At 41.8% G+C, this 16867-nt stretch overlaps 2 protein-coding genes across 2 annotated transcripts in view; one reads left to right on the plus strand and one right to left on the minus strand.

The window, feature by feature from the left end:
- The window catches only part of ginm1 (glycoprotein integral membrane 1), a 13958-nt gene extending 13068 nt beyond the window's left edge, over positions 1-890 (plus strand). The window contains exon 8 of the mRNA XM_060913948.1: positions 3-890. Coding sequence (XP_060769931.1) covers positions 3-126 — 124 coding nt within the window. The 3' untranslated portion in view covers positions 127-890. The remainder of the gene's footprint in view (positions 1-2) is intronic.
- katna1 (katanin p60 (ATPase containing) subunit A 1) lies at positions 599-15288 on the minus strand. Its single transcript, XM_060913947.1, has 11 exons — positions 15125-15288; positions 11562-11725; positions 11300-11442; positions 4049-4235; positions 2910-3025; positions 2300-2405; positions 2066-2224; positions 1846-1972; positions 1636-1767; positions 1413-1539; positions 599-1234 (listed from the first exon to the last, which is right to left on the minus strand). Exons 2-11 carry the CDS (start codon positions 11721-11723, stop codon positions 1036-1038), a joined length of 1458 nt encoding a protein of 485 aa, XP_060769930.1. The 5' UTR covers positions 11724-11725; positions 15125-15288; the 3' UTR covers positions 599-1035.
- Between the last annotated feature and the right edge of the window lie 1579 nt (positions 15289-16867).

Here is a 16867-nt window from a genome sequence, read left to right on the forward strand (position 1 = left end):
AGGGGTTTCTTTCATCTGAACCCAGAGACTCTGATGCCGGTCGAGGAGAAGCAGAGCCTGATAGAGAACATGCAGCTGGAGGTAGAGGAGCAAGACAAGAGCCATGTAAACGGAGAGCTGTACTGATTGTGGTTAATTAATATTTTTATTTCCCCCCGGTTACCTGCTTTTGACGTTTCTGTGAGTTTTTCTTGCAAATGTAGCACTTTACAGGCCTAAAGATTTTTCTTTATTTCAGAATGAGCGATGTTTTGTTGGTTTCCATGGAGGCATGACTCAGATTTAATATTTCCTATTCCGTTTGTATTTTTCAAGTTGCTATTACAGTGTGTCCATGGAGGGGAAGAATCTCCTGTGGTGTACGATGACGTATTTATGCACTTAACTCACTAAAATAGAGTGGAGTTTTGGGACCAAGCGACAGCTTCTGGTCCGTGTTCAAATGCTACAATAAGGTCCTGAGGCACGCGCAGTGCAATCATATGGACACAGGAACAATTCATCATAGAACAGTGCTGTTATTCCCTAAATCACTAAGAAGGGGGGGGAAAAAAAAAAGTTTTGGATGTGTGGGTTTGGAAAATAATGAAATTCAGGGTGTTACCATCATGTTTTATTCCTTAATTTTCAAGCTGGACACTGACTGAATTAAAGTGTTAACTGTGTGGTGGAACTTACAGGCGCTCCTCCAGCACACGCTTCCAAGTTTCACTCAATATTTCAGAGAACTTTTATCATAGTCAAACATGTCACTTATTCACTAGAAAAAGGCCACTAATTTGGAACAAAGCAAAGCAGCACCTGGAATATCAGTGTAATCTCAAAAAAATCGTGTATTATAAAAATATTTGGTTTGTGAAGACAAGTACAATAAACCACAGACTGACTAATCATTGGTTACAGCTTCGTTTCATCAAAAAAGTTTAAACATGCAGCTACAATATCAACTGTTTCAAAGTGCTGAAAAAGGGGCAGTTGGCTCTTAAAAGTAGTTACAGACCACCCCTTTAAGGACATCCTGAATTTTAGGGCGGGTCAACAGGAGCCGAACTCCGCGATCCACTTCTCGTATTTCTCGAGGTCGGCGGCAGAGACGGATTTCGACACTTTCTTCAGAGCCGTCTGGAAATCCTCCATGGTTGTGGGCATGTGCATCTCGTCTCGGGAAATGTTACGGATCTCCTCCGGGGTCAAACCTTCGATTCGTCGCCTCATGGCCATTAGAGACGCGTCTCTGCAGACAGATAGATAAAATGTCCAAGTCTCAAGGTTATAAAGGTAGAAATCTTTTTTTTTTTTTAAGGGCAACTTATTAGATGAGAGAGATCCAATCTGAGAAGAGCGGGGGGGGGGGAATCCAAATTGTGCAAAGCAGCCCAGAAAGTGAACGGAGTTTGATTGATTGGCCGTACCTGCAGACATTGGTGATGTCAGCACCTGAATATCCCTCCATCTGCTCTGCGATCTTATCCAGCTCCACATCGTTAGCCAGCTCCAGCTCCTTCAGGCTTATCTTCAGCAGATCGGCCCGGCCCTTCGCTTCAGATCAAAATACATGTAGGCAGCATCGTAATTGTCGTTCAACATGTCATGCTGGCTTTAGTTTTGTTTTTTTTTTGGGGGGGGGGGCGGTACCTGTTGGCAGTGGTATATAGATCCTTTTTTCTAGTCGGCGTCTCAGAGCTTCATCGATGTCCCAGGGGAAATTTGTGGCTGCCAGGACCATCACCATTTTCGAAGGGTCGTTTTCAGACGGTCCTCCAACACCTACACGGCCAAAACGAAGAACATTTACTGTCTCGAGCAAAGAGGAAACTCATTTTTTTTTTTTTGCTCAAAGCATACCGTCCATTTGCATCAGAAGTTCGGCTTTGACTCGTCTGCTCGCTTCGTGCTCTTCTGAAGTTCCCCTGCGGCTGCACATGGAGTCGATCTCGTCGATGAAGATGGTTGTGGGAGCGTAGAACCTCGCCTACGCATCCAGATCAAACATACCAAAGCGGAGCATTTTGGGCGTTACAAGAGAAAACGGACCAGAAACTCTCTGGACGATGTATAGACTCACCATTTCGAACAGCAGGCGGACGAGTTTCTCCGACTCCCCTCTGTATTTGGAGGTGAGCGTAGACGAGGAGACGTTGAAGAAGGTTGTCCGGCATTCTGTCGCTACGGCTTTCGCAAGCAGAGTTTTGCCTGTACCTGGGGGCCCGACCATCAGCACGCCCTGCGATAAACGAATTGTTTAAAAGCAAAGTCGTTTCTTCTTGTTCCTCAGCCTCTCAGGAATCATCAGGTGTACCTTCCATGGTCGTCGGATTCCTTTAAAGAACTCCGGCATCCACATGGGCAGAACCACCGCCTCCTTCAGGAGCTTCTTCGCTTCCTCCAGATCAGCAATGTCATCCCTGGGAAAGGGAACTTGGTCAACAACACGGCACAGCCACATGCTAATACGTATGCAAACACGGTGTGCTATGAGGTTCTTTAAAAAAAAAAAAAAGCAGCGGCGGCGGCGTCATCACCTAAGAAAATCTGGTTACAGTGAAAACTGAATAAAACAGTTGCAGACTGCCTGTTATGACTACTTCTCTCATTAAACCCATTCTTTAACCGATACGCCGGAGGTAATACCTGATACCGGAGCTAAATTACGTCAGATGATCCTTACCATGTTTTGGAATCTACTTAAAACAGCGACCCGTGCAAACCTGGATCGATTTCCATAGGGAAAAATTGCCATTAGAAGGAAGTCTTCAGGCTCATCAGGTGATGTTGGACGTAATGATTAAAAAAAAAAAGCTCTCGGAGTCGGGAAACATCATGCAAACGAGCACATGTGACCTGCTCCCGAGAGGCGCTTATTTATTATTCGCTACGCTAAGAATAGCGTATGAATGCGATGAACGCACCACTTCACGTTCAGGTTTTGGGAGATGATATCTCGCTCCAACGCTTCAATCAGGTCTTTGTCTTCTCCTCCTCTGTCGAACTTCTTCAGTTCCAGCTCAGAGGCCTCGGGTTTGTTCTGGAGGTGGGAGGGAGAGGAAATAGACGTTGAGAATGCAGCAGCAACTATTAAAAAAAATTTAACAAAACACACTCATTTTACACTGAGGAGGGGGAAAAAAAAAAACAACCCAAAGAGCTCAGCTGCAGGACTGCGCTGCTGTTATGACTCTGTGAGCTGCCTGTGTTTACTCTGATGGAGGAAACCGGTATCACAGGTTGTAATCCTACTCAAGTAAACACAGACACAAGGATATCAAACAACGTGTTCAGTTACAGTGAGGCTGACAGGCGTACAGGAGAGTGAAAGTGATCCCCCACCAAACTACCTACTCGTCTATCTATTTATTCATCTACCCATCAATCCATCTTTTATACATACATCTATCCATCCATCCACCAATCTAACTTTCATCCATCAGTTTATGCAGTCGTCTGTCCAACTAGCCAGCCATCCACCCAACTAGCCAACCAGCCATCCATGTATCAAATCCAACTAGCCATCCAGCCATCCATCAAATTTATCCATCCAAGTATCCAATCCATCCAACCAACCAACCAACCAACCAACCATCCATCCATCTAGCCATCCAAGTATCAACTCCATCCAGCCCTCCATCCATATATCGTATCAAATCCATCCAAGTATCAACTCCATCCAGCCCTCCATCCATGTATCAAATGTTTGATATCCATGTGCTCATTCTAAGGTCATCCTGACTAGAGTAACAGCTCACACACAGAGTTCCACATTAACACCCAGTGATGACAATTTTAAAGAAAATCCTCCAAGCTGTTTATAAGAGGACTCATGTTTTTCACCAAGTCTTTGACCGTGTGCTTTGTAGTTTCAAGAGAATGTGAAGGAACGAGCCATTATTACTGCTGTAGTGCAACAGGAACTAACCTGACATCAAGTGCAACTATAAACAGATCAATACCAATACATTAAGTACAGAGTAATCAAGAATCATTACGATAAGAGGACTTAAAAACACTTCAGGGTGTGCCGTTAGAAACAACGATAACGGCATCAACCCACCTTGTCGTCTTTCTGCTTCGGCATGTGTTCTTTCTTCTCTTTGCCCTTCAGTGGTTTTCCTCGGTCGCCGTTCACGACGCGTGGTGATTGTCGGTGTTGGAAGCGCGGCCCAGCGCTCGATCTGCTGCCGTGAGCTTTACCATCTTTATAGGGTACCGGGGCCTTGCGTCCTGCGCACGGAGATGACCTGCACGGATTCACACATGAACATGCGTCGAGAAAACTTAGCCAAGTCGGTATCGAATTAATGTGGATCAACAGATTTGACCAAATTCTTCCTTTTTTATTCGTAACGCGTTTCCCGATTAACCTAAACATCGTTGGTTGAATATATATTAGTGCATCTCAAAAAATTAGAATACCATGAAAAAGTTCCTTTTTTTCCATAATTTAATTCAACAAGGTAAACTTTCATATTCTATAGTCATTACATGTAAACTGAAATATTTAAAGCCTTTTTTGTTTTAATTTTGATGATTATGGCTTATAGCTCATGAAAATCAGAAATCCAGTATCTCAAATTATTAGAATATTCCCCAAGATCAATCAAAAAAAGGATTTACAATACAGAAATGTCCAACTTCTGAAAAGTATATTCACTTATACACTCAATACTTGGTTGGGGTTCCTTTACCATGAATTACTGTATCAATGCGGTGTGGCATGGAGGTGATCAGTCTGTGGCACTGCTGAGGTGTTATTGAAGCCCAGGTTGCTTTGATAGTGGCCTTCAGCGTATCTGTATTTTTGGGTCGGGTGTTTCTCATCTTCCTCTTGACAATACCCCATAGATTCTCTATGGGGTTCAGGTCAGGCAAGTTGGCTGGCCAATCAAACACAGTAATATCATGATCAGCAAACCATTTGGTAGTAGTTTTGGCACTGTGGGTAGGTGCTAAGTCCTGCTGGAAAAGGAAATCAGCATCTCCAAAAAGCTCGTCAGCAGATGGAAGCATGAAGTGCTCTAAAATCTCCTGGTAGATGGCTGTGTTTACTTTGGACTTGATAAAATACAGTGGACCAACACCAGCAGATGACATGGCACCCCAAATCATCACAGACTGTGGAAACTTCACACTGGGCTTCAAACACCTTGGATTCTGTGCCTCTCCACTCTTCCTCCAGACTCTAGAACCGTGATTTCCAAATTAAATGCAAAATGTACTTTCATCTGAAAAGAGGACTTTGGACCACTGAGCAACAGTCCATTTCTTTCTCTCCTTAGCCCAGATAAGACACTTCTGGCATTGTCTCTGGCTCAGGAGTAGCTTGATATTAGGAATGCGAAAGTTGTATCCCCTTTCTTGAAGATGTCTGTTCGTGATGGGTCTTGGTACACTGACACCAGCCTCAGTCCACTCCTTGTGAAGCTCTCCCAAGTTCTTGAATCAACTTTTCTTGACAATCCTCTCACGACTGCGGCCATCCCTGTTGCTCGTGCACCTTTTCCAGCCACCCTTTTCAGCAATGACCTTTTGTGGCTTACCCTCCTTGTGGAGGGCATCAGTGATCATCTTCTGGACAACAGTCAAGTCAGCAGTCTTCCCCATGATTGTGGTTGTGTGTACTGAACTAGACCGAGAGATACACTGTGTTCATACTGTTTTACTCAAACTCGAAATGAAATATTCTAATATTTTGAGATGGGTTTTTTTTGTGTTTTTGTACTGTATGCCATACTGATTAAAATTAAAATAGAAAAATGCTTGAAACATTTTATTTTGTGTGTAATGAGTCTATAATATATAACATTTTCACTTTCTTAAATAACTGATGGAAAATATTGAACTTTTTCACAATATTCTAATTTTTTGAGATGCACTTGTGTGTATACGTGCGTAAATTCCCACAAAGAGCTGCGCCTGATTCCTCACGGCATGAACGTACGCTCAGCCGGATGTTCATACTGGAGTCGAATCTCTGATCTCGTGATGGCAAACTTCAGTCACATGGACGTTAATCCAGTTCACGTGTTCTTTCTTTGGAAGCCGAAAATGTTGCTCGTGCCTGTGCACAGCCCACGATCCTTGTGTAATGAGGCACAAGGCAAAAGACATTAAATCTGTACCATATATACCATATAAAAACCAGCACATTCCTAACGCAGCTCATTTGCATTTGGTATGTTTCATAATTATTTCACACTGCTGTCAACCAGAGGGTTGAAAAATTGACTTTCCCAAATTTTGAATTAAAGTATGTTTTCATTGAGAGTAGTATCCAGCTGATAAGAATGCCAAAAATCTAAGAAAAAAAAACCAATGTTTCGGTACTTTTTTTGACCAATGAACATGCTAAGTCAGCAATAGTTACGTACGGGACCAAGGCCCTTACCGCACCCAGAGTAATACAATAAAAGGCCTATACCATGGTCAACCATTTATATTTCAGATTGTCTGATGAAATGGTCTTAATATGGCTCTAATGGTGATGATACACGGGGCAACTTTTTGGGCAATGTTGCCGAGCAATGTTGCTGGGCAATTGCGTTTTGACTCTTTTCTATTGAGATTGGGCAACATTGTTTCTTTCTGAATGGTTTTGATAATCTCTGGCAACTTTTTGAGATAAGCCAATCAGAACGCAAGTATCGAGTCATGTGACCTCCGGTGAGGTTCGGATCAGAAATTTCAAACAAATATGGCGGCCGCTCAGTGTCGGTGGAGTGAAGAGATGGAGAGACTCCTCATCTGTTTTTACGCCGGTAAGTTGTTATTTTAATATTCTATGTGGAGGAATTTACCTCACCAAAGCTCTAAAAAACAACAGACAGCTTGATTAAATGGTCACAGCAAAAATTAAGACATCGATTTTTTTTTAGCCAACTGTAAACTGCCGTTGCTAACTGTTGTTGCCCATTGTTAGTTGCCCTGAAAAGTTGCCCTGTGTCTCACCTAGTTGCCCATTGCCAGCAACATTGCTCGGCAACATTGCCCAAAAAGTTGCCTCATGTATCATCACCATAAGACATTCTATCTAAACCATAGTTTGGCTTACCTGACAAATAGTTAGAGCTACAATTTCAGTTACGTACGGGACATTTGATGAAAAATTCAAAAATGTCAGCCCTATGATTGCTCTCACATTACAGAACTTTTTGTCCAAGCGAGGTAGCTCACTAGGCTTAGACATGAAAATTGATACTTTTTCTAATAAAATAATCAAAAAACTTTCTGATGCCTCTAAGGACTATTTCTAATCCCCCTAAGTTACTATATAAAATCATTAAGTTACGTATGGGACAAACCTCTCATTTTCCATTCTAAGCCCATGTGGAATGAAGAATTGTTTATTGATCTAATCATAACCTCTTCGAATTATCGACAACATTAGTCAGTTTATCCCTCTGGCATCTGGTCCATGAAATCCATAATTTTACAAAAATTCTGAAGGCTGAAAAAATCTGGTTACGTACGGGACAATTTCAATTCCAATTTTGCATAGGCAGTCAGGAAGTCACAATCACACTGAAGTTCTTTCCTTGTGAGGGATGATAGAAATAATGTCATATCATAAAATGACCAGATATTAACAGTTACTTTAGTTAGGCATTCTTATTGGCAAAACTATTAGTTTAAAAAGAGAATTTTTGCTTGGCGTTACAAAAATATGTAATTACATATAATGAAAATTTTTTTTTTGTTTCAAATATCAAATAAATTCTATCTGGTTTCCACAATATTTCAAGAATTCCTTGTGACTTAACATTAAGGATTCTTTAGTGGAACAGCTTCGAATTGGAATGGGCATTTGTAAAAACAGATACATCATCTCAGGTTGACGCAAATTGAGGGAAAACAGGTTACGTACGGGACACATCAGGTGAATTTCTATCCACACTGGTGCCTTTATGCAGGAACAGTTTTTTTTAGATTGCACAATAGGTCTATAGACCCTTTTCACGTGACGTCACGACAAACGCGGCCGCCATTTTGGACGTGTACTACCAGTAGTTTACCACAGCCAGCATTGAGGAACGGCAGCAAAGAAAGTGTTTACTTTCAGCAAGACTTCCATCATGCCACTATATTGTTGTGCACCTGGATGTAGTAACCATCAACAAACAAGGCAAGGGTTATCATTTTATCGGATCCCGGTAGATGCTGACCGACGGAGAAGATGGATAGCGGCACACCAACGCTTGTGCAGTGACCACTTTGTTGGAGGTAAGACGAATAAAATTAGCCAGAAAAGGCATTACATTGCTGTTAACATTCTGTGGCGGCGAGTGTGTAACCAAATAGGCTAAAATAACCCATTGTAACCTCTTTGTTCTTCTGTAGTAGCTATTAGCTAACGACATTAGCTAGCGTTGTGTTCCTTTGCTGTTGGTAGACTGTAGGACAGATCAGAGGCAGTGTCCTACAAACAGCGCTTAATTTGAGGGGGAGCAAGCCGGAGTGCGCTCCGGAACCTCGGGCGTTGGCTCCGGCAGCTATTTACACTGGATCCGGTGATCCGACACCTCTTTTGACTATGTAACAAAAAAAAAAAAAACAAATAATTAAATTAAAAAAATGCAAGTTTATTTAGTGTTAATGTCTGATTTTGATATCTGTCTTGTTGGTGATTTCTCTCATGAAACGACATCCACAAAATATCTGCAGATGAACTTAATTTGCAGTGTTATTACAAAACATGCCCAGAAGCGCAGCACAGCGCCCCCCTCCCCCCCTCTTTTTTTCCGCTCCGGAGCCGCTCATCCTCTGCGCTCCGGGACCTCCCTCTTTACAAATTAAGCACTGCCTACAAATAAGTGTTCAAAACAAGAGGAGCATGTATTTGTCTCTTAAATCCAGGCCGTTCCCTGTAATCTGTAACAACGGTTGGAGAAAGTAATGGCAAATAGTGAGTGCACAAACCGTAGAAGGTAAACTGTACACAGCGCCAGGGCAGTGTGATGGTATGTCTACTTTTAGATTGTGTTAGCTTATCAATGAACACACTCGTCACTTGATGAGTTTCACGTCTTTACGACGGATACTTAAATGTGTGTTAGGTATTATTGTTGCAGTCTAAGCAGTCATTGTAGCAGCTAGATGAGCAAGAACCGAAAGGGTCTGTGCCATAAACCGTTATTTCTGTACGGCGTTGTTAATGTGTCCTTACTGTTGTTATTTCTCCCTCTGCTCGCCCTGTAAATGCCCTACGTCACTGGATAGCGAAGGTATTTTCTGCATCTCGCTCCTTTTTCTTGTATGTTCTCCGTTTGTCGCCTTCCTCGCATTCAAACCAATTCGAGCTGAAGTCCGCTACATGTCCAAAATGGTGGTCGCGTTTACGAAGGTCACGTGACTGAAAAGGGTCTATAGTTGAAACTAGAAACAAAAGAAAAATGCCATGGCCTATGCATTATCTTTTCATTAGCCTGTTACAGAATTTCAGTCCTTGGTGTCAAATTTTTGTGAAAATATGCCATTTAGCAACGCCCACAAAACTCCATAAAAGGGCAGGTACAGAGATCTTTCGGAGCATGAAATGAATGATCGTGGTACCGCCTGAAAGACAGAAGCGCAAGTTCTTCTGACTCACTTCTACACCAATTAAAATAAGTAAATCTTCCGTCAGCTGACGAGTTTGTTTACTGGCTCTGCGCAGACGGACCGGTCCGTCCTCTGTTTAGACGCCGACCTTTCTTGTATCGTAACCAAATGATTAACGGGGCTGTGTCGGTTCTCCTTCATTAATTCTAACAGTCTTTAATTAATCCGATTATTAGAAAGAACTAAAACTTGACAGCATCAGCCAAATATAGAAGTGCAGCCGATCAGGTCGAGGTTTACATCGGTCAGTCTTCTTCGGCATCGATTTGCACACGCTCAGGAGCACGAGTAGGACATGGACGTTTTATCTGGGCCGATAAACAGTGTGAAAAACGTTTGTACATCTTCAACGCCCGCGTTAAAATCAGCCTCCAACGAAAGAAAAGCCTCGTACGGCCGATATATATCGATATAAGCCGTTCGTTATGACAAAATCGAACCTTTTCACTTGTTCTTGACCCGTTTACCCAGACCTTTTGTTCTCTTACTCTGGCATTTGTTAATATTTCATGTCTTTAATGATTCTCAGTAGGGCTGTAACGATACACCCAACTCACGATTCGATTCGTATCGCGATTTTTGACCCACGATTCGATACACCCATGATTTTTTTTTTTAAATGTATTTTTAAAAGTAGTAAATTTGACTTATTAACATTTACTTACTTACATTAACTATTTAATAACAAATAATTCAGGCCACTGCAGAGAATGAGTAATATGCATGCAAAAATGAACAAATGTATATCCAAAGACTGTTTTATTTCTCAAAATAATTCTGTTGAGCCGGAAGCTCTGGTTTTTTTCGGTTCTGAAAAAGTCATTTTTCCAAATCGTGTAAATCCGTTAAGATTTTTTTTTGGGGGGGGGTGGCTCTCTCACTGTCTCACTCTCATAGGGCCAATGATTTTCTGTGATCGCGGAAAACAGATGGAAATTACGGAATTTTTATGGTGAAACATTGCTCGCGTGTCAAAATGTAACTGCCGCAGAAGGCTTCCGCCCAAGCAGACATGCCTTCAGTCTTGCCAGATATTGCTAACGTTTTCCACCCCAAAATATGTTCAAAACCAGCCAAAAAGCACCTAAACCTGCCCAATCTGGCAACACTGCATGCCTTTCCGGTCAAGTGATTGTGATTGGCTTGTGGCACACCTAGCCAGCCAATGAGCTGCTTGTTTACAGATTCGCTCCCCGCGTCGCAACCAGAATGGCGACCGCTTAAAAGAAATGAATGCTCTGCCAGTGGCGAGTGTGGACGTTGCATGACTCGCAGAAGATTGTCGCAGGTCGGCGAAAAAACGACTTACTAATAGATATAAAAAATAAAAGTAATTTAAGTAAGTTTAAAATGTAATTTAAATAAAAAGTAAAGTATTCATAAATTGAAGTTTGGAAGCGCCTCTGTTTTTGGGCCGAGGAGAAGTTTGAAAGGGTGTACCGCGATTCTGCCTTCTTGTATCGCGACACGGATCGTGGCTCTGCGTATCGCGATTTCGATACGCATATTGTTACAGCCCTAATTCTCAGATTTTCCATCACATCAGAAGAGACGAACTTTGTTAATTTTTCATTGTTTTCATGTTTGTGCGCATGCAAGACCATTTTCTCAGCAGTTCCAAGTTCATATGATGATATAAGTATGGATTTGTCACTTTAAATCACCTCAAGTCAGATCCAATCTCATCTCACACACACACACAGCGTACCTATGTTCGACCTGAACAGGCATGATGTCACTCTCTTGGCTGAAACCGCTGGGTTTGGAAGGCGCGTTGTCCAGCTGGAAGCTCTCCAGAGTGGTCATGATGTCCCTCACATGCTTGTTCTCCTCGTTTATCTCCTGCCAAACCTGTCCACAGGGGTTCAGAGCAATACTGAAAGGTCCTGCATGCCGCTTTGGGGATATTCTCTCTCTCACAGCCATGACTGTTCCAGCAATAACCTCCTGTGTGGACTGAAAAGGTTTACCTGCTGCCATTTTTGCTGCAAAGACGAGTCTCGCACAGAGAGCAGGTACTTCTTGATCTGCTCCAGCACCCCTTGATAGCAGACCACGGCTGAGCTGTAGTTCCCCAGCAAGGCGTACTCTCTGGCCAGCTTCACGTTCTCACTGATATCCAATAAACTCATTCCTGGATGGAAGAGGAGAGACCGCAGCCACGGAGGTTTAACATACAGCTCGTACGCTTTGTAACTTTTTAAGACAGTGGAATTTACACCTTTTTGCAGTTTCTCAAAAAAAAAAAAAGCTGCTATAACTTCAGTAATAAGTGGAACTAACTTGTTTGGTTCCACAATGTGAAAAAGAACTATACAGTGGTGCTTGAAAGTTTGTGAACCCTTTAGAATTTTCTATATTTCTGCATAAATATGACCGAAAACATCATCAGATTTTCACACAAGTCCTAAACATAGATAAAGAGAACCCAGTTAAACAAACGAGACAAAAATATTATACTTGGCCATTTATTTATTGAGGAAAATGATCCAAATATTACATATCTGTGAGTGGCAAAAGTATGTGAACCTCTAGGATTAGCAGTTAATTTGAAGGTGAAATTAGAGTCAGGTGTTTTCAATCAGGTGTGAGTGGGCACCCTGTTTTATTTAAAGAACAGGGATCTATCAAAGTCTGACCTTCACAACACATGTTTGTGGAAGTGTATCATGGTACAAACAAAGGAGATTTCTGAGGACCTCAGAAAAAGTGTTGTTGATGCTCATCAGGCTGGAAAAGGTTACAAAACCATCTCTAAAGAGTTTGGACTTCACCAATCCACAGTCAGACAGATTGTGTACAAATGGAGGAAATTCAAGACCATTGTTACCCTCCCCAGGAGTGGTCGACCAACAAAGATCACTCCAAGAGCAAGGTCGTCACAAAGGATCCCAGAGTAACTTCTAAGCAACTGAAGGCCTCTCTCACATTGGCTAATGTTAATGTTCATGAGTCCACCATCAGGAGAACACTGAACAACAATGGTGTGCATGGCAGGGTTGCAAGGAGAAAGCCACTGCTCTCCAAAAAGAACATTGCTGCTCGTCTGCAGTTTGCTAAAGATCTCATGGACAAGCCAGAAGGCTATTGGGAAAATGTTTTGTGGACGGATGAGACCAAAATAGAACTTTTTGGTTTAAATGAGAAGCGTTATGTTTGGAGAAAGGAAAACACTGCATTCCAGCATAAGAACCTTATCCCATCTGTGAAACATGGTGGTGGTAGTATCATGGTTTGGGCCTGTTTTGCTGCATCTGGGCCAGGACGGCTTGCCATCATTGATGGAACAATTAATTTTGAAACAGACCAAATTCTACTTCGTTAAAAAAATGAAAGTAATGGCTTTGCATTTCTGGATAGCTTGCATTTTAGCGGGCGTAATTCCTCCTTATTGTATTGAGCAAATTTAAGCGGGGGTTTGGGGGCAGCAGCCCGCGTATTATCAATAATAAATAAAGAAAAGTTTACCTTGTTCTATTATATATCAAAGTCATCAAAACTGGTGTTTGTCTGTGCTTTGGGATTGGTTGTTTGAGGGTTAGGGTTAGCGCCCGCTAAAGTGCAGCAGTCACGCATTTCTTCTGGGAGAAAAAAGCCTGGGACATTAAGGCTATGTTCACACTGCAGGCTGAAGTGACTCAAATCCGATCTTTTCGCCCATATGTGACCTGTATCCGATCTTTTATTGACAATATGAACGACACAGATCCGATTTTTTCAAATCCGACCCAGGCCGTTTGGATATGTGGTCCTAATTCCGATCCCTATCCGCTCTTTTCATATGCGACTTCAGTCTGAACCGCCAGGTCGCATTCATCCGACTTGCACGTCATCAACAAGCCACAAACGTCACTATTCTGCGCTGAAGTAGGCAGCGGGTCTCTCAAAAAAAGTTACAACAACATGGCGCATAATCATGGGCGCAGATAGAGGGTGGGATTCGTCCCACCCAGATTTAAATTCACCTCGTTCGGTCCCCCCCACTTATAGGGAGGAAAAAAACGTCTATGCTGTCTTTCTTTGCATAAGGCAAACCTCACGGAAAAATCAAAAGACTAATTACCATTCGGTTTATTGAGGTGCACAGCAGTGTATACATAGTTGCAACAATTCACATAAAACAAAGACTGATATTCGGTTGGTTGAGCTGCGCAGACTGCACAGGTTGCGAGCTCGAGCTTGGTTGCTATGGTAACCCACAACGAGTTTGACAGGCATATCGGGGTTGGGGTTGGTTTGCTGGCAGCTTTGTCCCCCCCCCAGTTTTTTGTCCCTCCCAGTTCAAAAAACGTATCTGCGCCCCTGCGCATGACATCAATGCGAGGGACGCTTCGGGCTGTGAAGGTTCTGAATCTTCGCAATGGAAGGACGCAGAGGTTAGGGAGCTGATTTCCATTTGGGGGGATGCAGCTATTCAAGCTAGATTGGATGGGTCATACCGCAACCGGGCGGTTTTACTTCCGTAAACACTGGCCATGCTCACTGCGTGTGACGTCGTCGTATCCTGCAATGCGCATGCGGAACACTTTTAGGTCGCTTTTCGTTCATACTGAGGATCACATACAAGTCGCATATATTTGTTAATGTGAACGACCTCACAAAAAATCGGAATTGAACATTAAGCCTTGCAGTGTGAACGTAGCGTAAGTGTAACTTTAAATCAGGAAAAAGGATCACGTGTCATCGTTTAATTAATTGTTGTTAAATTGCAGTAGTACTCTATAAGAGGAAGAAAACACTGTCTCGGAGAGGACATTTTTTTGACACAACTACATACTAATTTGATCAAAATAGTCTGAAAACTTCAACATTAAACCTTAACTATGTTTCCAATGATATGGAACCAAATATGTGTTTTATGGTATAAAGAATGATTTAAGTGCATCCCTTTTGGAGCTACCTGTGGCCAAAAAAAGCACTTTTTCTAAATGACACGAGTAATTTTGCTAAATATGACATATATTGCCATACAGTCACCAAAAATAACATTATCACCATTTTTTTTTTGCATGGTAAATAGAGCTATCACAGGGCTACAATAAACAACCAAGTTTATTTAGTCAAGCCTTTTGATATTGAAGATAAGTGTTAAATGTGATTTTTAGCTTGCATACCCTGATTGTAAAACAACCCTTAAGGTTTATAACGAAACAGTGACATAAAACAGGTTTAATAAATGATCGGGATAAAAAAAAAAAAAGTGATTTGCTGAAGAAAAAGCATTGACACCTGCCAATATCGAACAACGTGATTTTGATATCGCGATATCGATATTATATCGTCATATCGCACAGCCTTTACCTTAAAACTAGCTGCTGGTGTTATTTAGGGATTTATACTGAATATTATTGACATTTCAAAATATAAACCTGTTTGTTAGGAATAATAAAGTCATACATCAGATCCAGGTTTGTAGAAACAATGAAATATTTGAAATTAAGCATAAAAATGATAAACAATAACCACTAATACCGTGTGCTTCACCGTAAACTTTAATAACACACCCGAATACGAATGAATTATCACGACTTACTTGTCGCGTGGTTACTGAAAACGTCCAAAAATAAAGCATAACCTCGGTTTTAATCCGTAAACAGAGGAAAAAGAGAAAAACATCCACTTTATTTCCAGCCTAAAATCCTCCAACGAGACGCTCAGCAAAGCTTAAGTTTTGTGGGGAGGGAAAAAAAAAAAAAAAACTTCGGAAGTGAGCCGCGCATGCGTAGAAAAGGGAGGGGGGAGGATCACAATGTGCGCATGCGCAGTACAAACAAATGACTGTGTCCCGAAGTGTTTAACATGCGCTATTTTAGTGCACTTATAAGTGTATAGAATAACAGCTTCTCCACCGGATATAGTGCACTTCAGCATGCATAAGTTGTTGTTTAGGATTCGACCAAAGCCGATTGTTAGCAAAACCGTTAAAACTGGGAGCGCCGTTTGTGTTTTAGAGCCGTGAGGCGGCTCGGAAAATATTTTATTAAAAAAAAAAAAAGATATCCTGGGAACGTGATACATTAATAATAATTTTAATATAGTACAATATGTTTCCCCCCCAAAAAAACACTGTCATTAAAAAAAACAGCACTAAATCTCAAACTCAAATAGATGAACGCTCAGAAAGTCGCGAAATGATGTCGTCATCAGTTAATTAGCATATTCATGATTTCACCATGCTTATTTAATTCGAATTATTCATTGCAAATTACGCCTTAGGGTCCATGTAGGAGAAAGATTTTCTGAAAACACGTAGATAAAAGTGAATAAACCAGAAAACTTTTATCAGAACAGAAAATATTTATTTATTCCACGGCTCATTTGAATACTCGAATCTGATTGGCTAATTGGTCATTCCAGCATACAGAAATAACAGTGGACCATGTAGTTAAGAGAAGCACTAAAAAAAATTTATATTGTGTCAAATTATTAACTTCTTTAGTCAGGAGGTGTGTAATAAGCAGGTTAAAAAGTACTTTATCCATTATTTATTAAAGGGAGGGGGGAATAGTCATGTTTGGTCACGGCACCACGGCCTTTGACCCGTTTATGCAGACAAAAATAAGGAGGCCGGGTCAATAGCACTGTTGCCTCACAGCAAGAAGGTCCAGGTTCGAGCCCCGTGGCCGGCGAGGGCCTTTCTGTGTGGAGTTTGCATGTTCTCCCCGTGTCCATGTGGGTTTCCTCCGGGTGCTCCGGTTTCCCCCACAGTCCAAAGACATGCAGGTTAGGTTAACTGGTGACTCTAAATTGAGCGTAGGTGTGAATGTGAGTGTGAATGGTTGTCTGTGTCTATGTGTCAGCCCTGTGATGACCTGGCGACTTGTCCAGGGTGTACCCCGCCTTTCGCCCGTAGTCAGCTGGGATAGGCTCCAGCTTGCCTGTGACCCTGTAGAACAGGATAAAGCGGCTAGAGATAATGAGATGAGATGAGAATAACTTGCTTGCGTTGCTTGTGAACATTTCGAATAAGAGATTTGAAAATAATAGCAAGAAGTGATTGATTGTTGGGTACAAAGGTGACCTGTGAATGGTGATTTGTGATTCTCCAGTGCAGGACGGTCACTAATTATGGCAGACGAGGTTTATTTCATACAGTCTGACCTTTTAGCTGATTGTAAACAAGGATGTGAAATGTCAAACAAAACTGACGTTCAAAGATTCAGTTACCGCGTATTTTATTTTCAGCTTTTAGCTCCCGAGGAGCATCGGCCACCAGCAAGAGCTTTCCATCTAGTTCAAGTTTGTGCAGTTTTCTCTAATGTTGACCCTGAATAAC

Source organism: Neoarius graeffei, chromosome 2, assembly GCF_027579695.1.
Source record: "Neoarius graeffei isolate fNeoGra1 chromosome 2, fNeoGra1.pri, whole genome shotgun sequence".
Taxonomy (NCBI): Eukaryota; Metazoa; Chordata; class Actinopteri; order Siluriformes; family Ariidae; genus Neoarius; species Neoarius graeffei.

Coding starts and splice junctions, on each gene's coding strand:
- katna1 (XM_060913947.1), bottom strand. CDS start 11,723: ATGAGTTTATTGGATATCAGTGAGAACGTGAAGCTGGCCAGAGAGTAC. Junction 1,973..2,065: donor TCCGCCTGCTGTTCGAAATG/GTGAGTCTATAC, acceptor CTGGATGCGTAG/GCGAGGTTCTACGCTCCCAC. Junction 1,235..1,412: donor GACATCACCAATGTCTGCAG/GTACGGCCAATC, acceptor ATCTGTCTGCAG/AGACGCGTCTCTAATGGCCA.